Source organism: Thalassophryne amazonica, chromosome 19 (assembly GCF_902500255.1).
Source record: "Thalassophryne amazonica chromosome 19, fThaAma1.1, whole genome shotgun sequence".
NCBI classification, from domain to species: Eukaryota; Metazoa; Chordata; class Actinopteri; order Batrachoidiformes; family Batrachoididae; genus Thalassophryne; species Thalassophryne amazonica.
Window position 1 is genome coordinate 21,925,535 of NC_047121.1, and position 22,775 is coordinate 21,948,309.

The following is a 22,775-nucleotide window of genomic DNA, read 5'->3' on the forward strand; positions in this document are numbered from 1 at the left end:
CAGATTCCTTGTGTTTATTCATTTATTTGCTTATTTATTTTGCTGTGGAAAGAAGTGGAAATTAATACCCCCGTCACACGTAGCCAGAATGAAGCCGAATGCCATTCAAATGACGATTCGGCCCACATTTGAAAAGTGTCCTGTTGCAGTTCCAAAACATTCTGACAGCCATCTGCGAGAGTCCACACAGTTGGTCAAAATCGGCCGGCGGTCCCAAGTGGGTTGCACATGTTCAAAACCCTCCAGGCGCCATCGAGATGTGACACCTATCCAATGGCGGTCCATGTGTAGTCTGAGGACCATCTGACCGCAATTTACATATTCTGATGGTGGCAAAACATGATCTAAAAGGATTTAAGTGCATATGAGGGAACCGCAAGATGGATTTGGCATGGCAAATCCATCATGTTCACCTCCAATGCCCCCACCCCACCCCCAGAGTGCAAAGAAACTGTTGAGATGCATGTGGCACAAATTCAACATGTACAGTGAATGTGAACGGCACGCTATCAAACCAAATGTACCATGCACTATTGCGCGCATGCCACCGCAAATCTATACAGGGTGTTGTTATAACCACAATAGACTTTACAGTACAGATATTTGTCCATTCTTTCCCATGGGCAACATAAATAATGTGAACTATTGTCTCCATCATATCTGTATATACCACGGGCAGCTGAGCCTCTCCGTGGTCTCATGTGCAGTAACGCATCATTACATGTGTCAGGCTCGGAGCTGAACGGATCTCACCACTGTAATATATGATCAACTTCTAACTCTGGAAGAGATATAACATGGAACTATTGTGCCAGGCTGTGACAGCATTAATAAACATGAATCTCACCTCAAACAATAGCCCAGGAGCACAGTGTGGACGTGGACCTGAATCCGCAGCCTGTGGTTAAAATCTGCTCACCTGGTGTGCTGTGTGCTGGAATCGACCATGCAAAAATAAATCCCATGAAATAATCCAACCATTGCAGTGTGCAGAGTTGTGTTGTGCTGCTGAAATGAGCCAAAACACAAAAAAAGAAATTAAAGTTCCCTGGAAAGGTTGCATCTGACGGATGGGACAGCATGACTCACTGCCAGCAGTGTCCACTAGCTGGCAATGGCGCACACGTGTGCCCCCTGCACGCACACATGCAGACACGCGCATGCATAGCTGCTCATTCAGCCGTTATGATCACACCCAGCGATTATGTCATCAGTTCAGCACCTGCTCTACACACACCCACACATACACATACACACGCACATGAGGTTAGCAGCACTGGTGAGTGGAGGAGGAGCGCATATGTTATTGCATGATTGAGTGAGTGACCACACCATGCCGGCTTGGACACATATGGTGTGAGTCCGAAGACCCTGAAGACTTGGACACTCATTCCGCAAATATCCAATAAGCTATCGCTAACAAATTCAGCAAGTAAACTCTTATTATCGTTGTAGCAAAAGCTTTTGAAGGAAAGAATATATAGAAATATTCCAAAGGTATTTTTTATTCCAAGCTAAAGATAGTGAATCAAGTTATATCAACTTATAATATTGCATGTACTACTGAAATTTGTAAATTACATTTTGCAAAAAAATAAATAACTGCACAACACTATGGTTATAATACCTATTGCTGATTTCTGACATCTGACTGGTTACTAATGTGAATAAAAAAGACATTCAGATACACAATGAGGGATGTATGTGTAGTGGCATTGTAGAAAGTTGTGGCCAACCAATAAAATTTTGAACATGTTCAAAATGTGACACTGTGATCCATTGTGTTCCACAATCGTGAATGACCAGATTGCAATTTTTGCAGGTAGGGGATGATAGGAAACTTTGACTTTAAGGTCTTTGGTTTTTATTTCATTACTGCATCTTGAAAAATCATTTTCATCATCATCATTTCTGCTTAAATGTGGATTTAGTTGTGCAATCACTTTGATGCCACGTTAAAATTACAGGCTGAAATTAATGTATGCAGGTTGTTTCCTGTTTTGGGGAAGAGCAATTTCCTGAGTGGCCAGGAATCATGTGTAGTTGTGTGCAGTAGCTATGTGGCTTGGGAACTGGAGGGCACAGTAAGGGTTAGCATGGCTTGGCAAGATGCATAACAGTGTGGTGGGACACATAGTGGCACAGCTGGATGTAAGGTGACACAGTCAGACGCATGGCACCTTGCCGAAGTACACACCCCAGCACCGTGCCAAGGTGCACAGCTATACTCAACATTCTAGCAAAACACACCATGAAGGACTGCTCATAGGCTGCATGGTGTATCTGTCACATACCAGTCCCTGCTGTTAACTCATAATAATTATCATCTTTATTGTTTTCATTCAGGTTCTGCCCCTTATCCAGGTCTGGGTTGTGGTGGCAGCACAAAGTCTCACAACTATTATCACCACTGCAGAACACAACTGTGTTCTGCAGTGGTGATAATCTTGAACAGCTTCTGGACACTGTGGAAAATGAATTGGATAAATTCAAGGCTTGGTTTGATGCTAACAAATTGTCACTCCACCTTGGAAAAAATAAATGTATTATATTTGGAAATAAACTTGTACCTAAATGTAAAAATGTAACCATTAACAATATGGAAATAAAGACAGTAACAGAATAAATTCCTAGGTGTTATAATTGATAATAAACTCAGCTGGAAACCACATATCAATCAATCAATCAATTTTTTTATATAGCGCCAAATCACAACAAACAGTTGCCCCAAGGCGCTTTATATTGTAAGGCAAGGCCATACAATAACTATGTAAAACCCCAATGGTCAAAACGACCCCCTGTGAGCAAGCACTTGGCTACAGTGGGAAGGAAAAACTCCCTTTTAACAGGAAGAAACCTCCAGCAGAACCAGGCTCAGGGAGGGGCAGTCTTCTGCTGGGACTGGTTGGGGCTGAGGGAGAGAACCAGGAAAAAGACATGCTGTGGAGGGGAGCAGAGATCGATCACTAATGATTAAATGCAGAGTGGTGCATACAGAGCAAAAAGAGAAAGAAACAATGCATCATGGGAACCCCCCAGCAGTCTACGTCTATAGCAGCATAACTAAGGGATGGTTCAGGGTCACCTGATCCAGCCCTAACTATAAGCTTTAGCAAAAAGGAAAGTTTTAAGCCTAATCTTAAAAGTAGAGAGGGTGTCTGTCTCCCTGATCTGAATTGGGAGCTGGTTCCACAGGAGAGGAGCCTGAAAGCTGAAGGCTCTGCCTCCCATTCTACTCTTACAAACCCTAGGAACTACAAGTAAGCCTGCAGTCTGAGAGCGAAGCGCTCTATTGGGGTGATATGGTACTACGAGGTCCCTAAGATAAGATGGGACCTGATTATTCAAAACCTTATAAGTAAGAAGAAGAATTTTAAATTCTATTCTAGAATTAACAGGAAGCCAATGAAGAGAGGCCAATATGGGTGAGATATGCTCTCTCCTTCTAGTCCCCGTCAGTACTCTAGCTGCAGCATTTTGAATTAACTGAAGGCTTTTTAGGGAACTTTTAGGACAACCTGATAATAATGAATTACAATAGTCCAGCCTAGAGGAAATAAATGCATGAATTAGTTTTTCAGCATCACTCTGAGACAAGACCTTTCTGATTTTAGAGATATTGCATAAATGCAAAAAAGCAGTCCTACATATTTGTTTAATATGCGCTTTGAATGACATATCCTGATCAAAAATGACTCCAAGATTTCTCACAGTATTACTAGAGGTCAGGGTAATGCCATCCAGAGTAAGGATCTGGTTAGACACCATGTTTCTAAGATTTGTGGGGCCAAGTACAATAACTTCAGTTTTATCTGAGTTTAAAAGCAGGAAATTAGAGGTCATCCATGTCTTTATGTCTGTAAGACAATCCTGCAGTTTAGCTAATTGGTGTGTGTCCTCTGGCTTCATGGACAGATAAAGCTGGGTATCATCTGCGTAACAATGAAAATTTAAGCAATACCGTCTAATAATACTGCCTAAGGGAAGCATGTATAAAGTGAATAAAATTGGTCCTAGCACAGAACCTTGTGGAACTCCATAATTAACTTTAGTCTGTGAAGAAGATTCCCCATTTACATGAACAAATTGTAATCTATTAGACAAATATGATTCAAACCACCGCAGCGCAATGCCTTTAATACCTATGGCATGCTCTAATCTCTGTAATAAAATTTTATGGTCAACAGTATCAAAAGCAGCACTGAGGTCTAACAAAACAAGCACAGAGATGAGTCCACTGTCCGAGGCCATAAGAAGATCATTTGTAACCTTCACTAATGCTGTTTCTGTACTATGATGAATTCTAAAACCTGACTGAAACTCTTCAAATAGACCATTCCTCTGCAGATGATCAGTTAGCTGTTTTACAACTACCCTTTCAAGAATTTTTGAGAGAAAAGGAAGGTTGGAGATGGGCCTATAATTAGCTAAGATAGCTGGGTCAAGTGATGGCTTTTTAAGTAATGGTTTAATTACTACCACCTTAAAAGCCTGTGGTACATAGTCAACTAACAAAGATAGATTGATCATATTTAAGATCGAAGCATTAAATAATGGTAGGGCTTCCTTGAGCAGCCTGGTAGGAATGGGGTCTAATAAACATATTGATGGTTTGGATGAAGTAACTAATGAAAATAACTCAGACAGAACAATCGGAGAGAAAGAGTCTAACCAAATACCGGCATCACTGAAAGCAGCCAAAGATAACGATACGTCTTTGGGATGGTTATGAGTAATTTTTTCTCTAATAGTTAAAATTTTGTTAGCAAAGAAAGTCATGAAGTCATTACTAGTTAAAGTTAATGGAATACTCAGCTCAATAGAGCTCTGACTCTTTGTCAGCCTGGCTACAGTGCTGAAAAGAAACCTGGGGTTGTTCTTATTTTCTTCAATTAGTGATGAGTAGAAAGATGTCCTAGCTTTACGGAGGGCTTTTTTATAGAGCAACAGACTCTTTTTCCAGGCTAAGTGAAGATCTTCTAAATTAGTGAGACGCCATTTCCTCTCCAACTTACGGGTTATCTGCTTTAAGCTACGAGTTTGTGAGTTATACCACGGAGTCAGGCACTTCTGATTTAAAGCTCTCTTTTTCAGAGGAGCTACAGCATCCAAAGTTGTCTTCAATTAGGATGTAAAACTATTGACGAGATACTCTATCTCACTTACAGAGTTTAGGTAGCTACTCTGCACTGTGTTGGTATATGGCATTAGAGAACATAAAGAAGGAATCATATCCTTAAACCTAGTTACAGCGCTTTCTGAAAGACTTCTAGTGTAATGAAACTTATTCCCCACTGCTGAGTAGTCCATCAGAGTAAATGTAAATGTTATTAAGAAATGATCAGACAGAAGGGAGTTTTCAGGGAATACTGTTAATTCTTCTATTTCCATACCATAAGTCAGAACAAGATCTAAGATATGATTAAAGTGGTGGGTGGACTCATTTACTTTTTGAGCAAAGCCAATAGAGTCTAATAATAGATTAAATGCAGTGTTGAGGCTGTCATTCTCAGCATCTGTGTGGATGTTAAAATCGCCCACTATAATTATCTTATCTGAGCTAAGCACTAAGTCAGACAAAAGGTCTGAAAATTCACAGAGAAACTCACAGTAACGACCAGGTGGACGATAGATAATAACAAATAAAACTGGTTTTTGGGACTTCCAATTTGGATGGACAAGACTAAGAGTCAAGCTTTCAAATGAATTAAAGCTCTGTCTGGGTTTTTGATTAATTAATAAGCTGGAATGGAAGATTGCTGCTAATCCTCCGCCCCGGCCCGTGCTACGAGCATTCTGACAGTTAGTGTGACTCGGGGGTGTTGACTCATTTAAACTAACATATTCATCCTGCTGTAACCAGGTTTCTGTAAGGCAGAATAAATCAATATGTTGATCAATTATTATATCATTTACCAACAGGGACTTAGAAGAGAGAGACCTAATGTTTAATAGACCACATTTAACTGTTTTAGTCTGTGGTGCAGTTGAAGGTGCTATATTATTTTTTCTTTTTGAATTTTTATGCTTAAATAGATTTTTGCTGGTTATTGGTAGTCTGGGAGCAGGCACCGTCTCTACGGGGATGGGGTAATGAGGGGATGGCAGGGGGAGAGAAGCTGCAGAGAGGTGTGTAAGACTACAACTCTGCTTCCTGGTCCCAACCCTGGATAGTCACGGTTTGGAGGATTTAAGAAAATTGGTCAGATTTCTAGAAATGAGAGCTGCTCCATCCAAAGTGGGATGGATGCCGTCTCTCCTAACAAGACCAGGTTTTCCCCAGAAGCTTTGCCAATTATCTATGAAGCCCACCTCATTTTTTGGACACCACTCAGACAGCCAGCAATTCAAGGAGAACATGCAGCTAAACATGTCACTCCCGGTCTGATTGGGGAGGGGCCCAGAGAAACTACAGAGTCCGACATTGTTTTTGCAAAGTTACACACCGATTTAATGTTAATTTTAGTGACCTCCGATTGGCGTAACCGGGTGTCATTACTGCCGACGTGAATTACAATCTTACCAAATTTACGCTTAGCCTTAGCCAGCAGTTTCAAATTTCCTTCAATGTCGCCTGCTCTGGCCCCCGGAAGACAATTGACTATGGTTGCTGGTGTCGCTAACTTCACATTTCTCAAAACAGAGTCGGCAATAACCAGAGTTTGATCCTCGGCGGGTGTGTCGTCGAGTAGGGAAAAACGGTTAGAGATGTGAACGGGTTGGCGGTGTACACGGGGCTTCTGTTTAGGGCTACGCTTCCTCCTCACAGTCACCCAGTCGGCCTGCTTTCCCGGCTGCTCGGGATCTGCCAGGGGGTAACTAACGGCGGCTAAGCTACCTTGGTCCGCACCGACTACAGGGGCCTGGCTAGCTGTAGAATTTTCCACGGTGCGGAGCCGAGTCTCCAATTCGCCCAGCCTGGCCTCCAAAGCTACGAATAAGCTACACTTATTACAAGTACCGTTACTGCTAAAGGAGGCCGAGGAATAACTAAACATTTCACACCCAGAGCAGAAAAGTGCGTGAGAGACAGGAGAAGCAGCCATGCTAAATCGGTTAAGAGCTAGTAGCTGCGCTAAGCTAACGGATTCCTAAAAACACGCAAAGTGAATAATGTGTAAATAATTTAGAGGTGATTCAGCAGAAGGAGTGCTTTAGTTAAGGCACGTAAAGATTACACTGGGAAACAAATCGTAATCTAGATAACTAGATCAATCTAACTGCGCAGATTAAACAGCTAACAGATACAGAAAAACACCGCTGTGCTCCGGAACAGGAAAATGTCAAAATCTATTGCCATCATGTACAGGGCCAAGGACATACTGTCACAGGAAGGGTTACTTACTTTATATCATTCTTTAATAGCACCATATATGACATATTGTATTGAGTCTTGGGGTAACACTTACAAATCAAACACCAATCAAATATTTCTCTTACAAAAACGTGCCATTAGAATCATCTGTAACAAACATTATCTTGAGTCAAGGCATTCTCTGTTTACAACTTTAAATTTATTGAAATTCAGAGATTTAGTGGATTACATCACAGTACAAACTTTGTACAAAGCTAACAACTAAGACTTACCACTTCATGTCCAGAACCTGTTCAAGATGAGGGACTCTGAATATAGTTTATGAGGATGTGCTGTATTCAAGAAGCCTCCTATACGCACCAATGTAAAGGGTTTTTGCGTTTCAGTTAAAGGGGTTAAGGTTTGGAACGAATGTCCTGTTGAAATTAGGTTATGTGGTTCTTTAGTTTGTTTTAAGAAACATTATAAAAATTTAATAATTTCCGGATATAATGAAAAATATAATTGAATTAAATAATGTATAAATATGATGTATAACCTTGTTAATGTATGGTATGTATCTGTGGTGTATATATGTATATATAGGAGTGTGAGCAAAAATGAATATGTATTTATGAGTCTGTGTTTTTTGAGCATAAGTGCTAATAGTGTTGGACTTGGACTTTTGGTATGGGGGGTGGGTAACTGATAAGCCTTGCTTCTTCCCACCCCCTTTCAGACACACAGTGCAAATTTTGGTTTTGTTCTGGTTTTGTTTTGATATGTTGTGACTGTGCTGTGTTGCTGAAATAAATTTCATTCATTCATTCATTCATTCATTCATTCATTCATACAGCAAGACAGGAGGCACCAGGACCCTAAAAACGTGGACCTATCCACTCCCGCCAAGGTATCGTCATCACAGACCACTTCTGTACAGCAACCTCATGACTACATAAGCTCTTCCCAGGTGTCTCTCAGTCTCAAAGGCCAAGTATCCAAAGATGTGAATGTCACTGCATGAGTCAATGAAGGCCTGGATCTTGTGTTTGATCTAAAACAATCGCAAGCACAGACACTCTGACTACTCAGCTTCTTAAGTGCAACAATTAGGGCATCCATTGATTCTGCAAAGATCACAGCATCATCTGCAAAGTCAAGGTCAGCAAACAAACAAAGCTGAGCTACCAGTCCCCACAAGCCTACTTCACATGCAGTACATGCAAGGAGTGAATTTAACAGAAATAACAGAAACATTATCAATGTTAAGTAAACTCACACTGTGTTAAAATTAGTTTGTATAATTCTCATCAGTTCTGAGTAACTCTACTCTAATCTTCTTTTTAGATATACCTTAGTATACACTAGTAGAGTTCTACCTTAGAATTGGAATGTTTTATAGAAGACATACCTTAGTGAATTTTCGTATTAACTCTCTAATAGTATGACCTTTTTGACATCCATACAGTGTTACTGTATGACAGTATGATATTTGAAACTGTATGGTCAGAAACTGTATGGTTATTTCAGCTCTGTCGACATCTGTAGGGGTACATGTGTTATGATGTACCGATTTAAGGCAACAACAATGCTCAGGATTAGCTGTCCACTGTTTCCTCCCTATGAGGTGAAACAAAAACTAATTTCTTCATTGTTATGCACTAAAAGAAAAACAGCGCTCATGAAGTGAGATAATCCATCACAGTAACAGTAAGTAATCACAGTAAGCCTTTATTAGTTTTGGTACCTATTACACTGAGACCACAGCATTTTTATATCGGTGCTTCCAGTCGAGCACCTGAAACATGCTGGAAGTAATCTAAGCCTCAGGAAATAATCCTTCAGTACCTTGCAGTTTTACAAACTTCACTGTCCTCATTTAGGGGCTTGTTGGGGAATGAGAGTAGCTGTTGCCTTGACAGTTACTTCAAATGGCTGCACAAGGAAACTCTGAAGTCAGAGAACTCCAAAACCCATACATTCTCTAATGTAACATTATTATTATTATTATTATTATTATTATTATTATTATTATTATTATTATTATTATTATTATTATTGTTGTTGTTGTTATTATTTTAACTGCAGGAACTTGCAGGTTTGTGACGTTTTCCATCAAAGGGATGAGAAAGGGTTTTCCCCTTCTCATCCCTTTGATGGAAAACAGCCGTTTGTGAATGCAGCTTTCTCTATATGGAGTGCTATATATATAAATATAGATATAGATATCTAGATATCTATATCTAGATAGATAGATAGATAGATAGATAGATAGATAGATAGATAGATAGATAGATAGATAGATAGATAGATAGATAGATAGATAGATAGATAGATAGATAGATAGATATACAGTACATATGGAAAATATTCACAGTGTTTGACTTTTTCCACATTTTGATATGTTCAAGCCTTACTCAAAAATTGCAGAAATTATTAATTTTTTTTTTTACAAAATTATACACACAATACACCGTAATGACAAGATTATGTTTTTGTGTTTAATTTTTAATAAATTTGCAATAATAATAATAAAAACTTTTTCATGTTGCCATTATGGGGTGTTGTGAGTAGAATTTTGATGGAAAAAAAAAAATTTCTCCATGTTGGAAATAGGCTGTAACATAACAAAATGTGGAACATTTGAGGCACTGTGAATACACACACACACACAAACACACACACACACACATACATATATATATATATATATATACATATATATATATATATATATATATATATATATATATATATATATATATATATATACAGTGGGGAAAATAAGTATTTGTCCCACTGTCAGTTTTGTAGGTTTTCCCACCTACAAAGAATGGAGAGGTCTGTAATTTTTATCGTGGGTACACTTCATCTGTGAGAGACAGAATCTAAAAACAAAATAGAGAGAAAATCACATTCTATGATTTTTAAATTATTCATTTGCATTTTGTTGAATAAAATAAGTATTTGATCCTCTAGAAAAACAGAACTTAAATTGGTACAGAAACATTTGTCTGCCATTACAGAGATCACACGTTTCCTGTAGTTCTTGACCAAGTTTCCACACACTGCAACAGGGATTTTGGTCCACTCCTCCATAAAGATCTTCTCCAAATCTTCCAGGTTTGGAGTTTCAGCTCCCTCCAAAAATTTTCTATTGAGTTCAGTTCTGGAGACTGGCCAGGCCACTCCAGGACCTTGAAATGCTTCTTACAGAGCCCCTCCTTAGTTGCCCTGGCTATGTGTTTGGGGTCATTGTCATGCTGGAAGACCCAGTCATGATCCATCTTCAATGCTCTTAGTGAGGGAAGGAGGTTGTTTGCCAAAATCTCGCAATACATGACCCCATCCATCCTCCCTTCAATACGGTGCAGTCGTCCTGTCCCCTTTGCAGAAGAGCACCCCCAGAGTATGATGTTTCCACCCCCATGCTTCACGGTTGGGATGGTTTTCTTGGGGTTGTTCTCAGTGGAGTTGATTCCAAAAACCTCTATTCTGGTCTCATCTGACCACATTACCTTCTCCCATGCCTCCTCTAGGTCATCCAGATGGTCACTGGTGAACTTCAAACGGGCCTGGACATGTGCTGGCTTGAGCAGGGGGACCTTGCTGCCCTGCAGGATTTTAAACCATGACAGCATCATGTTTTACTAATGTAATCTTTGTGACTGTGGTCCCAGCTCTCTTCAGGTCACTGACCAGGTCCTCCTGTGTAGTTCTGAGCTTTCTCAGAATCATCCTTACCCCACAAAGTGAGATCTTGCATGGAATCCCAGACCGAGGGAGATTAACAGTCATCTTGTGTTTCTTCCACTTTCTAATAAATAATCATAACAGTTGTTGTCTTCTACCAAGCTGCTTGCCTGTTGTCCTGTATTCCATCCCAGCCTTCTGCAGGTCTACAGTTTTGTGTCCTTAGACAGCTCTTTGGTCTTGGCTATGGTGGACAGGTTGGAGTGTGATTGATTGAGTGTGTGAACAGGTGTCTTTTGTACAGGTAACAAGTTCAAACAGGTGCAATTAATACAGGTAAAGAGTGCAGAATAAGAGGGCTTCTTAAAGAAAAATTAACAGGCCTGTGAGAGCCTTATTTTATGCAACACAATGCAAATTAATTATTTAAAAAATCATACAAAGTGATTTTCTGGATTTTTTTTTTTTTAGATTATGTCTCTCACAGTTGAAGTGTGCCTATGATAAAAAAAATTACAGACCTCTCCATTCTTCATAGGTGGGAAAACCTGCAAAACTGACAGGGGTCAAATACTTATTTTCCCTACTGTATATATATATATATATATATATATATATATATATATATATATATATATATATATATATATATATATATATATATACGAGGGCTGTCAATAAAGTTACGGTCCTTTTTATTTTTTTCAAAAACTATATGGATTTCATTCATATGTTTTTACGTCAGACATGCTTGAACCCTCGTGCGCATGCGTGAGTTTTTCCACGCCTGTCGGTGACGTCAGTCGCCTGTGAGCACTCCTTGTGGGAGGAGTCGTCCAGCCCCTCGTCGGAATTCCTTTGTCTGAGAAGTTGCTGAGAGACTGGCGCTTTGTTTGATCAAAATTTTTTCTAAACCTGTGAGACACATCGAAGTGGACACGGTTCGAAAAATTAAGCTGGTTTTCAGTGAAAATTTTAACGGCTGATGAGAGATTTTGAGGTGATTCTGTCGCTTTAAGGACTTTTCACGGTGCGAGACGTCGCTCAGAGCTCTCAGGCGGCGTCATCAGCCTGTTCAAGCTGAAAACCTCCACATTTCAGGCTCTATTGATCCAGGACGTCGTGAGAGAACAGAGAAGTTTCAGAAGAAGTCGGTTTCAGCATTTTATCCGGATATTCCACTGTTAAAGGAGATTTTTTTAATGAAAGACGTGCGGACGGGTCCGCGCGTCGGGACGCAGCCGCCGCGACGCTCCGCCACAGGAAAAACACCTCTGTTGAAAGCCTTAAGGACAAGTTGGAACATGTCCTGCCTGTTAAACAATTTCTCATATACTCACTCCACTGAAAGCCATCAAAAGCCGCCTGGATTTTACAAATGGTTATCAACACGGAGGTGTTTTTCCTGTGCCGCCGCACCGCGTCGGCTGCGTCCCGACGCGCGGATCCGTCCGCACGTCTTTCATTAAAAAAATCTCCTTTAACAGTGGAATATCCGGATAAAATGCTGAAACCGACTTCTTCTGAAACTTCTCTGTTCTCTCACAACGTCCTGGATCAATAGAGCCTGAAATGTGGAGGTTTTCAGCTTGAACAGGCTGATGATGGCGCCTGAGAGTGCAGCGCGACGTCTCGCACCGTGAAAAGTCCTTAAAGCGACAGAATCACCTCAAAATCTCTCATCAGCTGTTAAAATTTTCACTGAAAACCAGCTTAATTTTTCGAACCGTGTCCACTTCGATGTGTCTCACAGGTTTAGAAAAAATTTTGATCAAACAAAGCGCCAGTCTCTCAGCAACTTCTCAGACAAAGGAATTCCGACGAGGGGCTGGACGACTCCTCCCACAAGGAGTGCTCACAGGCGAATGACGTCACCGACAGGCGTGGAAAAACTCACGCATGCGCACGAGGGTTCAAGCATGTCTGACGTAAAAACATATGAATGAAATCCATATAGTTTTTGAAAAAAATAAAAAGGACCGTTACTTTATTGACAGCCCTCGTATATATATATATATATATATATATATATATACACACAATCAGTGCATCCAGACAACATTTCACTGCAATTTTAAAGTTTGGGAGTAAGTGTAATCAGAGAATGGGGCTTTGAATCTTGCAAATAACACAAACTGCTTTGCAGCACTACAACACAAACAAGCCACTTATCAAGGCACCGGCTAGCATTAAGCACAAGGCAACGAAGGCTTTATTTCTTACAATTTCATCATCATGGCAGTCACTTTTTTCATTCCTTTTTTTGTGTGATTCGTGTATTTTTTTATATCTAAAAAATATATATAACCATTTTAAGGTTGATATTACAGGAAGGTTAGGTGGAGGGTCTGTGTAGTATCTCATATTTGTCATACGCATTGATTTTGTGTCTTCGTGAATCAGAGACATATTTGCAACAATCGATGTCTTCATGAAGGTTTGTTTTAGCTCAGTTGTGTCCATCGAAACCCTCCCCAAACTATTAACTAGTAATAGTTTAATGTAATCTAAAGGTAGGAATAGTTTCCTTGGTTGATGAGTTTTGTGAAATTTACTGTTTTCAATTTTGTTAGTAGGGGGGGGGGGGGACTGTACTGAAAAAGTACCTTCCAGTACAAGTCACAATACCATTTTGGCCCATCCCATCCCCTCCAAAGATGTATGAAGTCTGAGGACCACATGAAGGAGCAGGCAAACGACATTGAATCCTGACATAGTGTGATTCAATCAAGGAGTGTAATTGAATTCAGCACCACTATTTCAAGAGAAACCAGAGAAAAGGAGTCAGAAAGTCATATCAGTCATAAGTAAAGTCTATCAGATGCAAATTTCCAAGGGTGATGAAAGAATGACGTTTGAGACAAATTTTCAGTTTATCTCATTTATGCTCGGAGCCTGAAGCCATTCCTGCCGAGATTAATGTGTGCATGTGGGATATGTATATGCACATTATTGGATCACACATGGCACAAGATTTAAAGGGAAAGAAGAGATGAGCTGAAAACTTTGATAATGGAAGTCATTCATTTTCCTGGCATGATGTTGCAGTAAGGAGCAGAGTGCAGCTTGCTTGAAGTGTCCTGGTGGTCTTAGGGTTTGAATGGGTTCTATGGAATGTTGCCGCTACCCGTCAGGAGCCTAAGAGTTGTTATATGTCAAACAGTCTTTACTGTCCAGTCTTTACTTGTTACAATGTAAGGAGGCCAAAAAAACCTAGAAGGTGTTCTCAGAGAGCCCCCACCTCCACCAAGGTCCATCAGTCTTCCGTTTGCATGCATCAGAATGTGCATACCAGCTTACTCTATAACAGGCAAAAAGCAGTATGTCACAATCCATAGGGAATCGGAATGCTCAGGGGGTAATAAGCAGGAGTCAAATAGTATTGAGATTATCTACTACCTCCACAGTGTCCAAACAGACTATGCTAAATTATTCTATGAGGCAACTGGAGCCTGTTAACCAAAGAAGAAGGAAACTCAAATAAGGTAGCAGCCAAACATGAAAATGTCACAGCATCCAAAGGCCCATGGCATTGGACAAACAGATGTCAAGAAAAGTTTACTGTTGCAAAATTAAAAAAGATTCACAGTATACATGGGTACATGTACCTCCTGTGTAAACATTTCAGTCAAAGGACAGATAAAATGGCAATGGCGTAGTACATCCAAAATGTGTCCCTATTACTGACTCGCTTAGTTCTAGGACATACTACAGTAACAGTTGTGTAGTATGTACTAACCAGTATTATTTGCTATTAAGACCCAGGGGTGGTGTTTTTTTCTTTCTTTGATCCTAATTGCTCATCTTTGATCTCGGAACCTCTTCAAGCAGGTTATGTTTTATTGTTGTTTGTTTTTACCCACAGGACATCTCTAATCAGGAATCACATCAAGATTAAAGGTAAGACTTGGGTCAAAGAAGGCACTCAAAGGGTTCAAGTTCAAAGACTATAGACAAGATTTTTTCCTTGACCCAGAGCTAGACCAAAGTTTTATCAAGTCTTCCCTAACCCAAAGGCTACTGTACCTCTCCAATGAAAGCATTTATGTTATTTTGAAGTAGGAAAGCTCAAAATCTATTGACAAAATGCAATTAGTTCTTCCTTAGCCCAAAGCATCTCCACAAAACTTCATTGACAGCATGTCCTTTTGAGATGTCCTACTGACAAACAAGCAAAAAACAGCAACAAAAAACACAACCTCCTTGGTAGATGAAAAGAAACAGATTTTTAAAGAATGACTTACTTAATTTGAACCATTTTTTCATCATAATATATAGACAAAAATGTCCCAAGAGAACAGTTTGCCACAATCTCTCTGTATTTGCAGGACACACAGTATATAGAGTGAGTGATGACTCCGTATCCTATGACCTGTTTGTCTGGGGGAAAAACAGATTTTTGCATGTGCCCATCGATATTTCAGTTCTTGCTAAATTTCTGCTCTCGATGAACAAAATGCATGGGGTTTTTTGTTTGTTTTTTTCTGAAACAGAAACTTGTGACTCAATGAAATGACAAAGCATTTGACATCTGAATATTAATCAGCACAGAATGCTTTTACACAAGCAAAACTGACTCTTGTTAAATTACAGCTTTGCAGTAAAGTCTCAGATTTATTGGCGGTGAAGTCTTGCCCAGTGTCGTTCAGAGTCTCTAAAAATACATGCGTGGTCTCCACTTAGCTGTGCACTGGTGTCACGTCTGATGGCTTGATGTGGACATAATGAATGTTCAAACAGGGAAGTATAAAGTGCAGTATGTGGGATGATGTTGAAGGATTCATGGCAGCCATGGTGTTTAAAGGTTGATGCTGAAACTGATTTATTCTACAACCCCGATTCCAATGAAGTTGGGACATTGTGTAAATTGTAAATAAAAACAGAATACAATGATTTGCAAATCCTTGTCAACCTATGTTCAATTGAATACACCATAAAAACAAGATATTTAATATTCAAACTGATAGACTTTGTTGGTTTGTGCAAATATTTGCTCATTTTGGATTGCATGCCTGCAACAATTTAAAAAAAGTTGGGACAGGGCAATAAAAGACTGGGAAAGTTGATGAATGTTCAAAGAATACCTAAATACGTGAGTGTCATGAATGGGTATAAAAGGAGCATCCCCAAAAGGCTCAGCCATTCACAAGCAAAGATGGAATGAAGATCACCACTGCATGAAAAAAAAATAGTCCAATAGTTTAAGAACAATTTTTCTCAATATTCAATTGCAAGGAATTTAGGGATTCCATCATCTACAGTCCATAATATAATCAGAAGATTCAGAGAATCTGGAGAACTTTCGACAAGTAAGTCACAAGGCCGAAAACCAACACTGAATGCCCGTGACCTTCGATCCCTCATGTGGCACTTCATTAAAAACTGACATCATTGTGTAAAGGATCTTACCGCATAGGCTCAGGAACACTTCAGAAAACCATTGTCAGTTAACACAGTTTGTCACTACATCTACAAGTGCAAGTTAAAACTTTAACATGCAAAGCGAAAGCCATACATCAACAACATCCAGCAACACCACCGTCTTCTCTGGGCCCGAGCTCATTTGAAATGGACAGACACAAAGTGGAAAAGTGTGCTGTGGTCTGATGAGTCCACGTTTCAAATTGTTTTTGTAAATTATGGACATCGTGTCCTCTGGACAAAAGAGGAAAAAGACCATCCAGATCGTTACCAGCACAAACTTCAAAAGCCAGCATCTGTGATGGTATGGGGGTGTGTTAGTGCCCATGGCATGGGCAACTTACACATCTGTGATGGCACCATAAATGCTGAAAGGTACATCCAGGTTTTGGAGCAACACACACTGCCATCCAAGCAACGACTTTTCAGGGATATCCCTGCGTATTTCAGCAAGACAATGCCAAGCCACATTCTGCACGTGTTACAACACCGTGGCTTCATAGTAAAACAGTGCGGGTACTAGACTGGCCTGCCTGCAGTCTAGACCTGTCGCCCATTGAAAATGTGCGGCGCATTATGAAGCGCAAAATACAACGGACACCCCGGGCTGTTGAACAACTGAAGTCGTACATCAAGCAAGAAGGGGAAAGAATTCCACCTACAAAGCATCAACAATTAGTGTCCTCAGTTCCCAAATGCTTATTGAGTGTTGTTAGAAGGAAAGGTGATGTAACACAGTGGTAAACATACCACCGTCCCAGCTTTTTGAAACGTGTTGGAGGCATCCATTTCAAAATGAGCAAATATTTGCACAAAAACAATAAAGTTTATCAGTTTGAACATTAAATATCTTGTCTTTGTGGTGTATTCAGCTGAATATAGGTTGAAGAGGATTTGCAAATCATTGTATTCTGTTTTTATTTACATTTTACACAATGTCCCAACTTCATTGGAATCGTGGTTGTATGCTTCAGTATTTAGTCTCCCTTCTGCTGAGCAGGTAGCTCAGTGGGAAACTTGGTTAAGTTAGGCTTCCGGTATGTAGACCTGTGTTTGATTACTGGTCAGTACCATGTTGTATCCTTGAACAATGCATCTCATCTGCATTGTCCCAGTCCACCTATAAATGGGTACCGGCCTTGGCTGGAGATGTAACTTCAATTATACTGACACTGTTTTGTCTGGAAGTCATACAGTCTCATGTGCTTTACATGACAGAGTCTGGGGATAAGCACTGGCAACAATGCTACTTTTTAAACACAAGTGGGCTGGCTGACATACGAGAACTACTACAAACCAGAATAGCTATACATCAACCATGATATGTAGCCAAGGGAATTGTCTTGATTTTACCATAATTTCAGTAATTAAAGTACTTTAAAAGGTACTTTCTTTTTGTATAATAATGTTCTTATGTTGCATATCAAAATGTTTAGAAAAATAACAGTTCTCTACACGTGACACATATTTATTAATGTTCATTGTTAGATGGGTCTATCTTTTCTGTTGTTTTATTTTGTCAGGTTCCTTATGTCTTTTTCTTTTTTCTAAAATTATATTGTATCATTGTATCATTATTATTGTTACTATTAGTATTATTGTTGTTGCTATTATTATTGTTTTTTATCATGATTGTCAATGGTAGTATTTTTAAGGAAACAGGGTTTGATATTCCACCCACCCCATCTCCCTGTATAATCATTATACAGGGAGACGAGGTGGAATTAGACAAGTTTTAACTTCTTCTCACTCCTTTTTGAACTAACTTAAATTTTACATTGTCTGTTGTTTTATTTTTTTCTTTTGTTATGTTCAAAATAAATCTTCTTCAATTCAGTTCAATTCAATATTTGTCTAGAATACTGTATTTAGAAATAATTTGACTCTAAAGCTGAAAATATGAAATGTGTTTTAAGAAATCCTTCCTTCTTTTGTAAATATACATTTTCATCCATGTGGACACAGTCTTTAGGCGTTAGAAATGGCTTTAAGTCACAGGAGCACCAAAAACTGGGAACTGTGCATGATACAGACCTGGTACATTTGGCAACACGGTGGTAAAATAAAATCACTCACTAATTCCAGCTAGAAGTCTTCTATTTTTGTAGATAAATGAGTAAGGTTCAGTGATACAAACTGTGAAATGTCATTTAAATGTCCATTTGCTCCGTTGAAAATGTTTTAATAAAATACTCACCTTTCCTGAATCCCTGAGCTGCACTGCAGCATCTCACAGAGTGAGAAAGCAAACCGTCATGTGACAATCTCTAGAATCTAAGACTAGCTCTGAATCACAGATTGTCTGCAGCAGAGATTGAGACAAGAGCTCACACTCTGTAGTTTCAGAAAGTAGTTGAATGAAATCACTGTGAAATTCTCTTACTAATTTATTTATATACAAAAATATGATGAAACACACACTAGAACGTGATGGTAGATCCATGAACCCCGTTGGTTTAAGGGGATGGAGGTGGAGTGGAGTGTGGAAGCGAAGGCTGAGTCAAGCCTGTCTTTCCCCAGACAGGAATTCTTGACTGAGAGTATGAGGTAAACAGAAGCACGATAACCACATTCAATTGCAACATGAAGGTCAAAGGTCATAAGTTATGGGTTAGAGAATAGGGCAAGGCCACAAGTCCTTTCCAAGTTGACTCCACGGATGTTTTGGTGTTGTTTATTTTTTAGTTTTTCACTTGTTTTTTGCAAGACTACCCCGAGCTTCTTCACCAGGAATAAGCTCAAGTAGATCAGGGAAACAACTCTGGAGGAACTTTTTCCTACCCCTCTGGACATTGTGATCAAAGGTGTCCTCATCTTTGTGAAACACCAGAGGAGAGGGAAATGCACACGTGCACTTTTACATCTCCCCCAGTAAGGATTTCATACATCTCACCCAAGAACATTTCTCTCCATTATGCACTCACTGTGCAACAAACTGGATGAACTTCATCTACTGGTTTGGGAAAACAGATTTTTCCTCATCTTCAGTCTATATTCTATATTTCACAGAAACCTGGCTGTGTGGATTGATTGGCGGGCTTTCAACTCCTCAGAGCAGATCACAACACCTAACTTTCCAGAAAGACGAAGGGCGGAGAAGTTTGTTTTTACAGTAACACTGGGTGTACCAGTGTGACAGTGATCCTAAAACACTGCTCTCCTGAACTCTATACTATAAACTCTATATGTTTCTTCTCCACTCACAAGTTCTCCTCATTCATCCTGGTTGGCATCTACATCCTATCACAGGCTAATGTGCAGCAGGCCTAGCGTATGATAGCTGACCAGATTCTGATGGTGGGGAGAAACAACCCGGACTCCCCAGTTATTGTTCTTGGTGACTTTAACAAAGGAAACTCCCAAAATACAAATGGTCTATCAAATGCCTAACTAGGGATGAGAACATTTGAGATCACTGCTATTGTGCAAGCAACAACACCTACCACGGCATCCATTGCACTACACTGGACCACTTTGACTGTGCCATGGTCTACCAGATTTATGCAGGGGTGGTTGATATCTACCGGCCCAACCTGAACTATGGGTCAGTGCTGAGTAGCGGTGATGCAAAACTAAATATGTGCACTCTAATCAGAGTTCTGGACAGCCACACTTAAATAAATATAAAAATTTAAACATGACAAATTTATACCTTCCTGTTGAGGTGGACACAGATGTCAGCCCGCATGTCTTTGGGGCAGATGGATAAGACCTGGAGGAGAAGAAGATATTAGAGTGTCACAAGACAGTTTACAGAAAACTGGCAGAAATACTCACTGGTTAGAATGCATAATGCAAAAGATTTAAAAAAATTAATGAATGCATTGACCATTTTATAATATGTATATGTCGCAGACATGAATGAGTGAAGCTCTTCAGCATCTGACCATGTCATTTAGGTCTTTCGTCTACCATTATGACAATGTTGTCTGGTTTGTGGCTTCGTCTCCCGTGGGCAGATTTTTTGTGTCATTTCCAGTTTGCGGCTTTGTCTGCCATCGGTTTGCAGCTTTTTATGACAGTGTTGTCCAGTTTGTGGCTTTTTCCCCTATGGGCAGATGTTTTGGTACCATTTCTGGTTTGTTTTTGCATCTACCGTAGAGCGAGCTTTGCGCCGCTGCGCGGCACTTCGCTCATATTAGTCAAATAATGAAATGTTAGAAAAAAGCTCTGCAAATACTGCCCATGGGTGCTGTAATTTATTTTTTTTTGGGGGGGGGGGGCAGAGAACAGCGATTATTGTGAATACCTTTGAACTTAAAACCCAGTTATCCTAACACATTGGGGGTGTGACCATTTTGAGTGACAGTTCGTGTGTTGTCACTGTGGACAGCAAGCAATGAAACTGCTATCTGCAGCTGCTGCGAAGGCCCTTTTTAATCATTTTATTATAAATATGTGTAATATTGTGGCTGGTTGTGCGGTGAATTCACTGAACGAATCACATACGATGCGTTTGCTGGCATTTGTATCGAGTGATATCATCATGTCATGTAATTTTGGATGCTAATTGTGTTAGCATTTTCAGCAGCTATCGGTAGCTTCATAATATTAGCTCCAGTTAATCCATGATTACTGACTAAATAAGCGGGTCACAATTTTTAATGGTCAAACCAAACCAAAACCATGATAATAACTTCTCAGCCCATAAAATAAGACTTAATAAACACCCAAAACAAGGAAAGTGTGTTAACTGAGCTTGTCAGTAGAGGTGGGCGGATCAAACCTAATATCGATAATATCGGTACCAATGCTGGTATTGATATTGAACAATCCTTGTGTAAAAAGATCGATACTCAAGCTTTTTTTCTCTCCCGCATGCACTGACTGCTGCGCACGATTCATCAAAGTCTACTCTCTGTCTCTAAGAGCAGTGCTGCGCTGTGTCACACAACACAGAGCAGCGTGTTGTGTGACCCCCCTCTGGTCTTTTGTTGTTGCGCCATCACATGGCTCAGCTGCTCCAGCCAACAGCCATGCAGGTAGGCTCAGCCTGGCCCGCCCACTCAGCGCATCTTCTCTACCTCAGGAGATTTAGTTTTAAGTTGTGTTGAGTGATATTTTTTTTAAACAAAAATGTTGATTGTGATAATAAAGTATTTTGTTGTCACGTGTAATGTTTGGTGAAATTCCATCCTAGGTCTTTTGAATCCTTTGGATCTATGAAGCTTAAATACGAAAAAGTATTGGTATCGGTATCGGTATCGGTATCGGCGATGCTGGACCTGTATTTACTTGGTATTGGATCAATACCAAAATTCCCATTATCGCCCACCTCTACTTGTCGGTAAGTCTTAAGATGTGGGCGTGTTCAAGTTTGACATGCCCCGCCAAGGTTACGAACTGTCTCACTCCTGCTCCACCTCTTTACCCATAAAAAAGCTATACTATCCCTGCAGAAACACACACAAATTGACAGAGGCAAACACTTAAAGCATATTATATTTTGCTTTTTTTCATGCACCTGTCACAAAATGAGTCACATTTTTGTGATGCATTTTTCTTATTTTACTATTCTATCCCTTCCTCTTCCCCTAACCCACGCATTAGTCTCCCCAGACTCCCTCGCATCACCCCACATTTCGTGCTCCCATCATAAAATGAATTTGTGTTCCTGTCACGAAAATGTGGCGTTCTTCATCATGGTATCACAAACCAATCGATTAATGTACTTTTTGTGATGCCATCACAAAATGCCATGAGATAGGGTTGATAAAAACAGGCACAGAAGTGCCCAAAACTACTCACAAAGTTTCCATCCTGCAACATGTAACTGAGAGCAATTTTTGATATCAAATCAAATCAATTTGGCATCAAATTATAAAAAGGCACTCTAGAATTCCTTGACTCACCAGCATCACAAAATTGAAGTGTAACCACTAAAGAGCACATGCAGTGGCCATACAATGTGAAAGCAAAAAAAAAAAAAACAAAAAAACAAAACAAAAAAACACGTCACCTTTGAATATTTGACTTGATTCTAAATCTGCTATTGTCTGTATTCCATTGTGCACATTCACATTAAATTGTTGTCTTTTGGCTCATCTATTACCCGTTCATTTACACCCCCTGTTGTGGGTCCGTGTTACTCCACCTTCACAACAGGATATCTCGGCCAAAGTCATGGACTCTGAGGGGCGTCAACCAACATTTGAACAACCAATGGAAGAGCAGGGTGCACAGGCACCAGCAGGAGGCGTGTTAGGTGAGTGGCAGCAAATCTTAACCGCCTTCACTGCTCGGTTGGACTTAGTGACCGAGCAGAGCGCAATACTCGATCGCAGGATGGAGGCTCTCACCGCACAGGTGGAAGCGCCCACACGGGGCGCGGCTGCAGCTCCTCCTCCTACTGTCCTGGTGCCGAATA

General features: G+C 40.0%; 1 protein-coding gene across 3 annotated transcripts in view; it reads right to left on the reverse strand.

The window, feature by feature from the left end:
* kcnh5b (potassium voltage-gated channel, subfamily H (eag-related), member 5b) overlaps positions 1 to 22,775 on the reverse strand; it is a 575,581-nt gene that overhangs the window by 197,065 nt on the left and 355,741 nt on the right. For all 3 annotated transcript variants that reach the window (XM_034194844.1, XM_034194843.1, XM_034194842.1), the window contains one exon: positions 20,061 to 20,120. In XM_034194844.1, the coding sequence (XP_034050735.1) occupies positions 20,061 to 20,120 (60 nt within the window). The remainder of the gene's footprint in view (positions 1 to 20,060; positions 20,121 to 22,775) is intronic.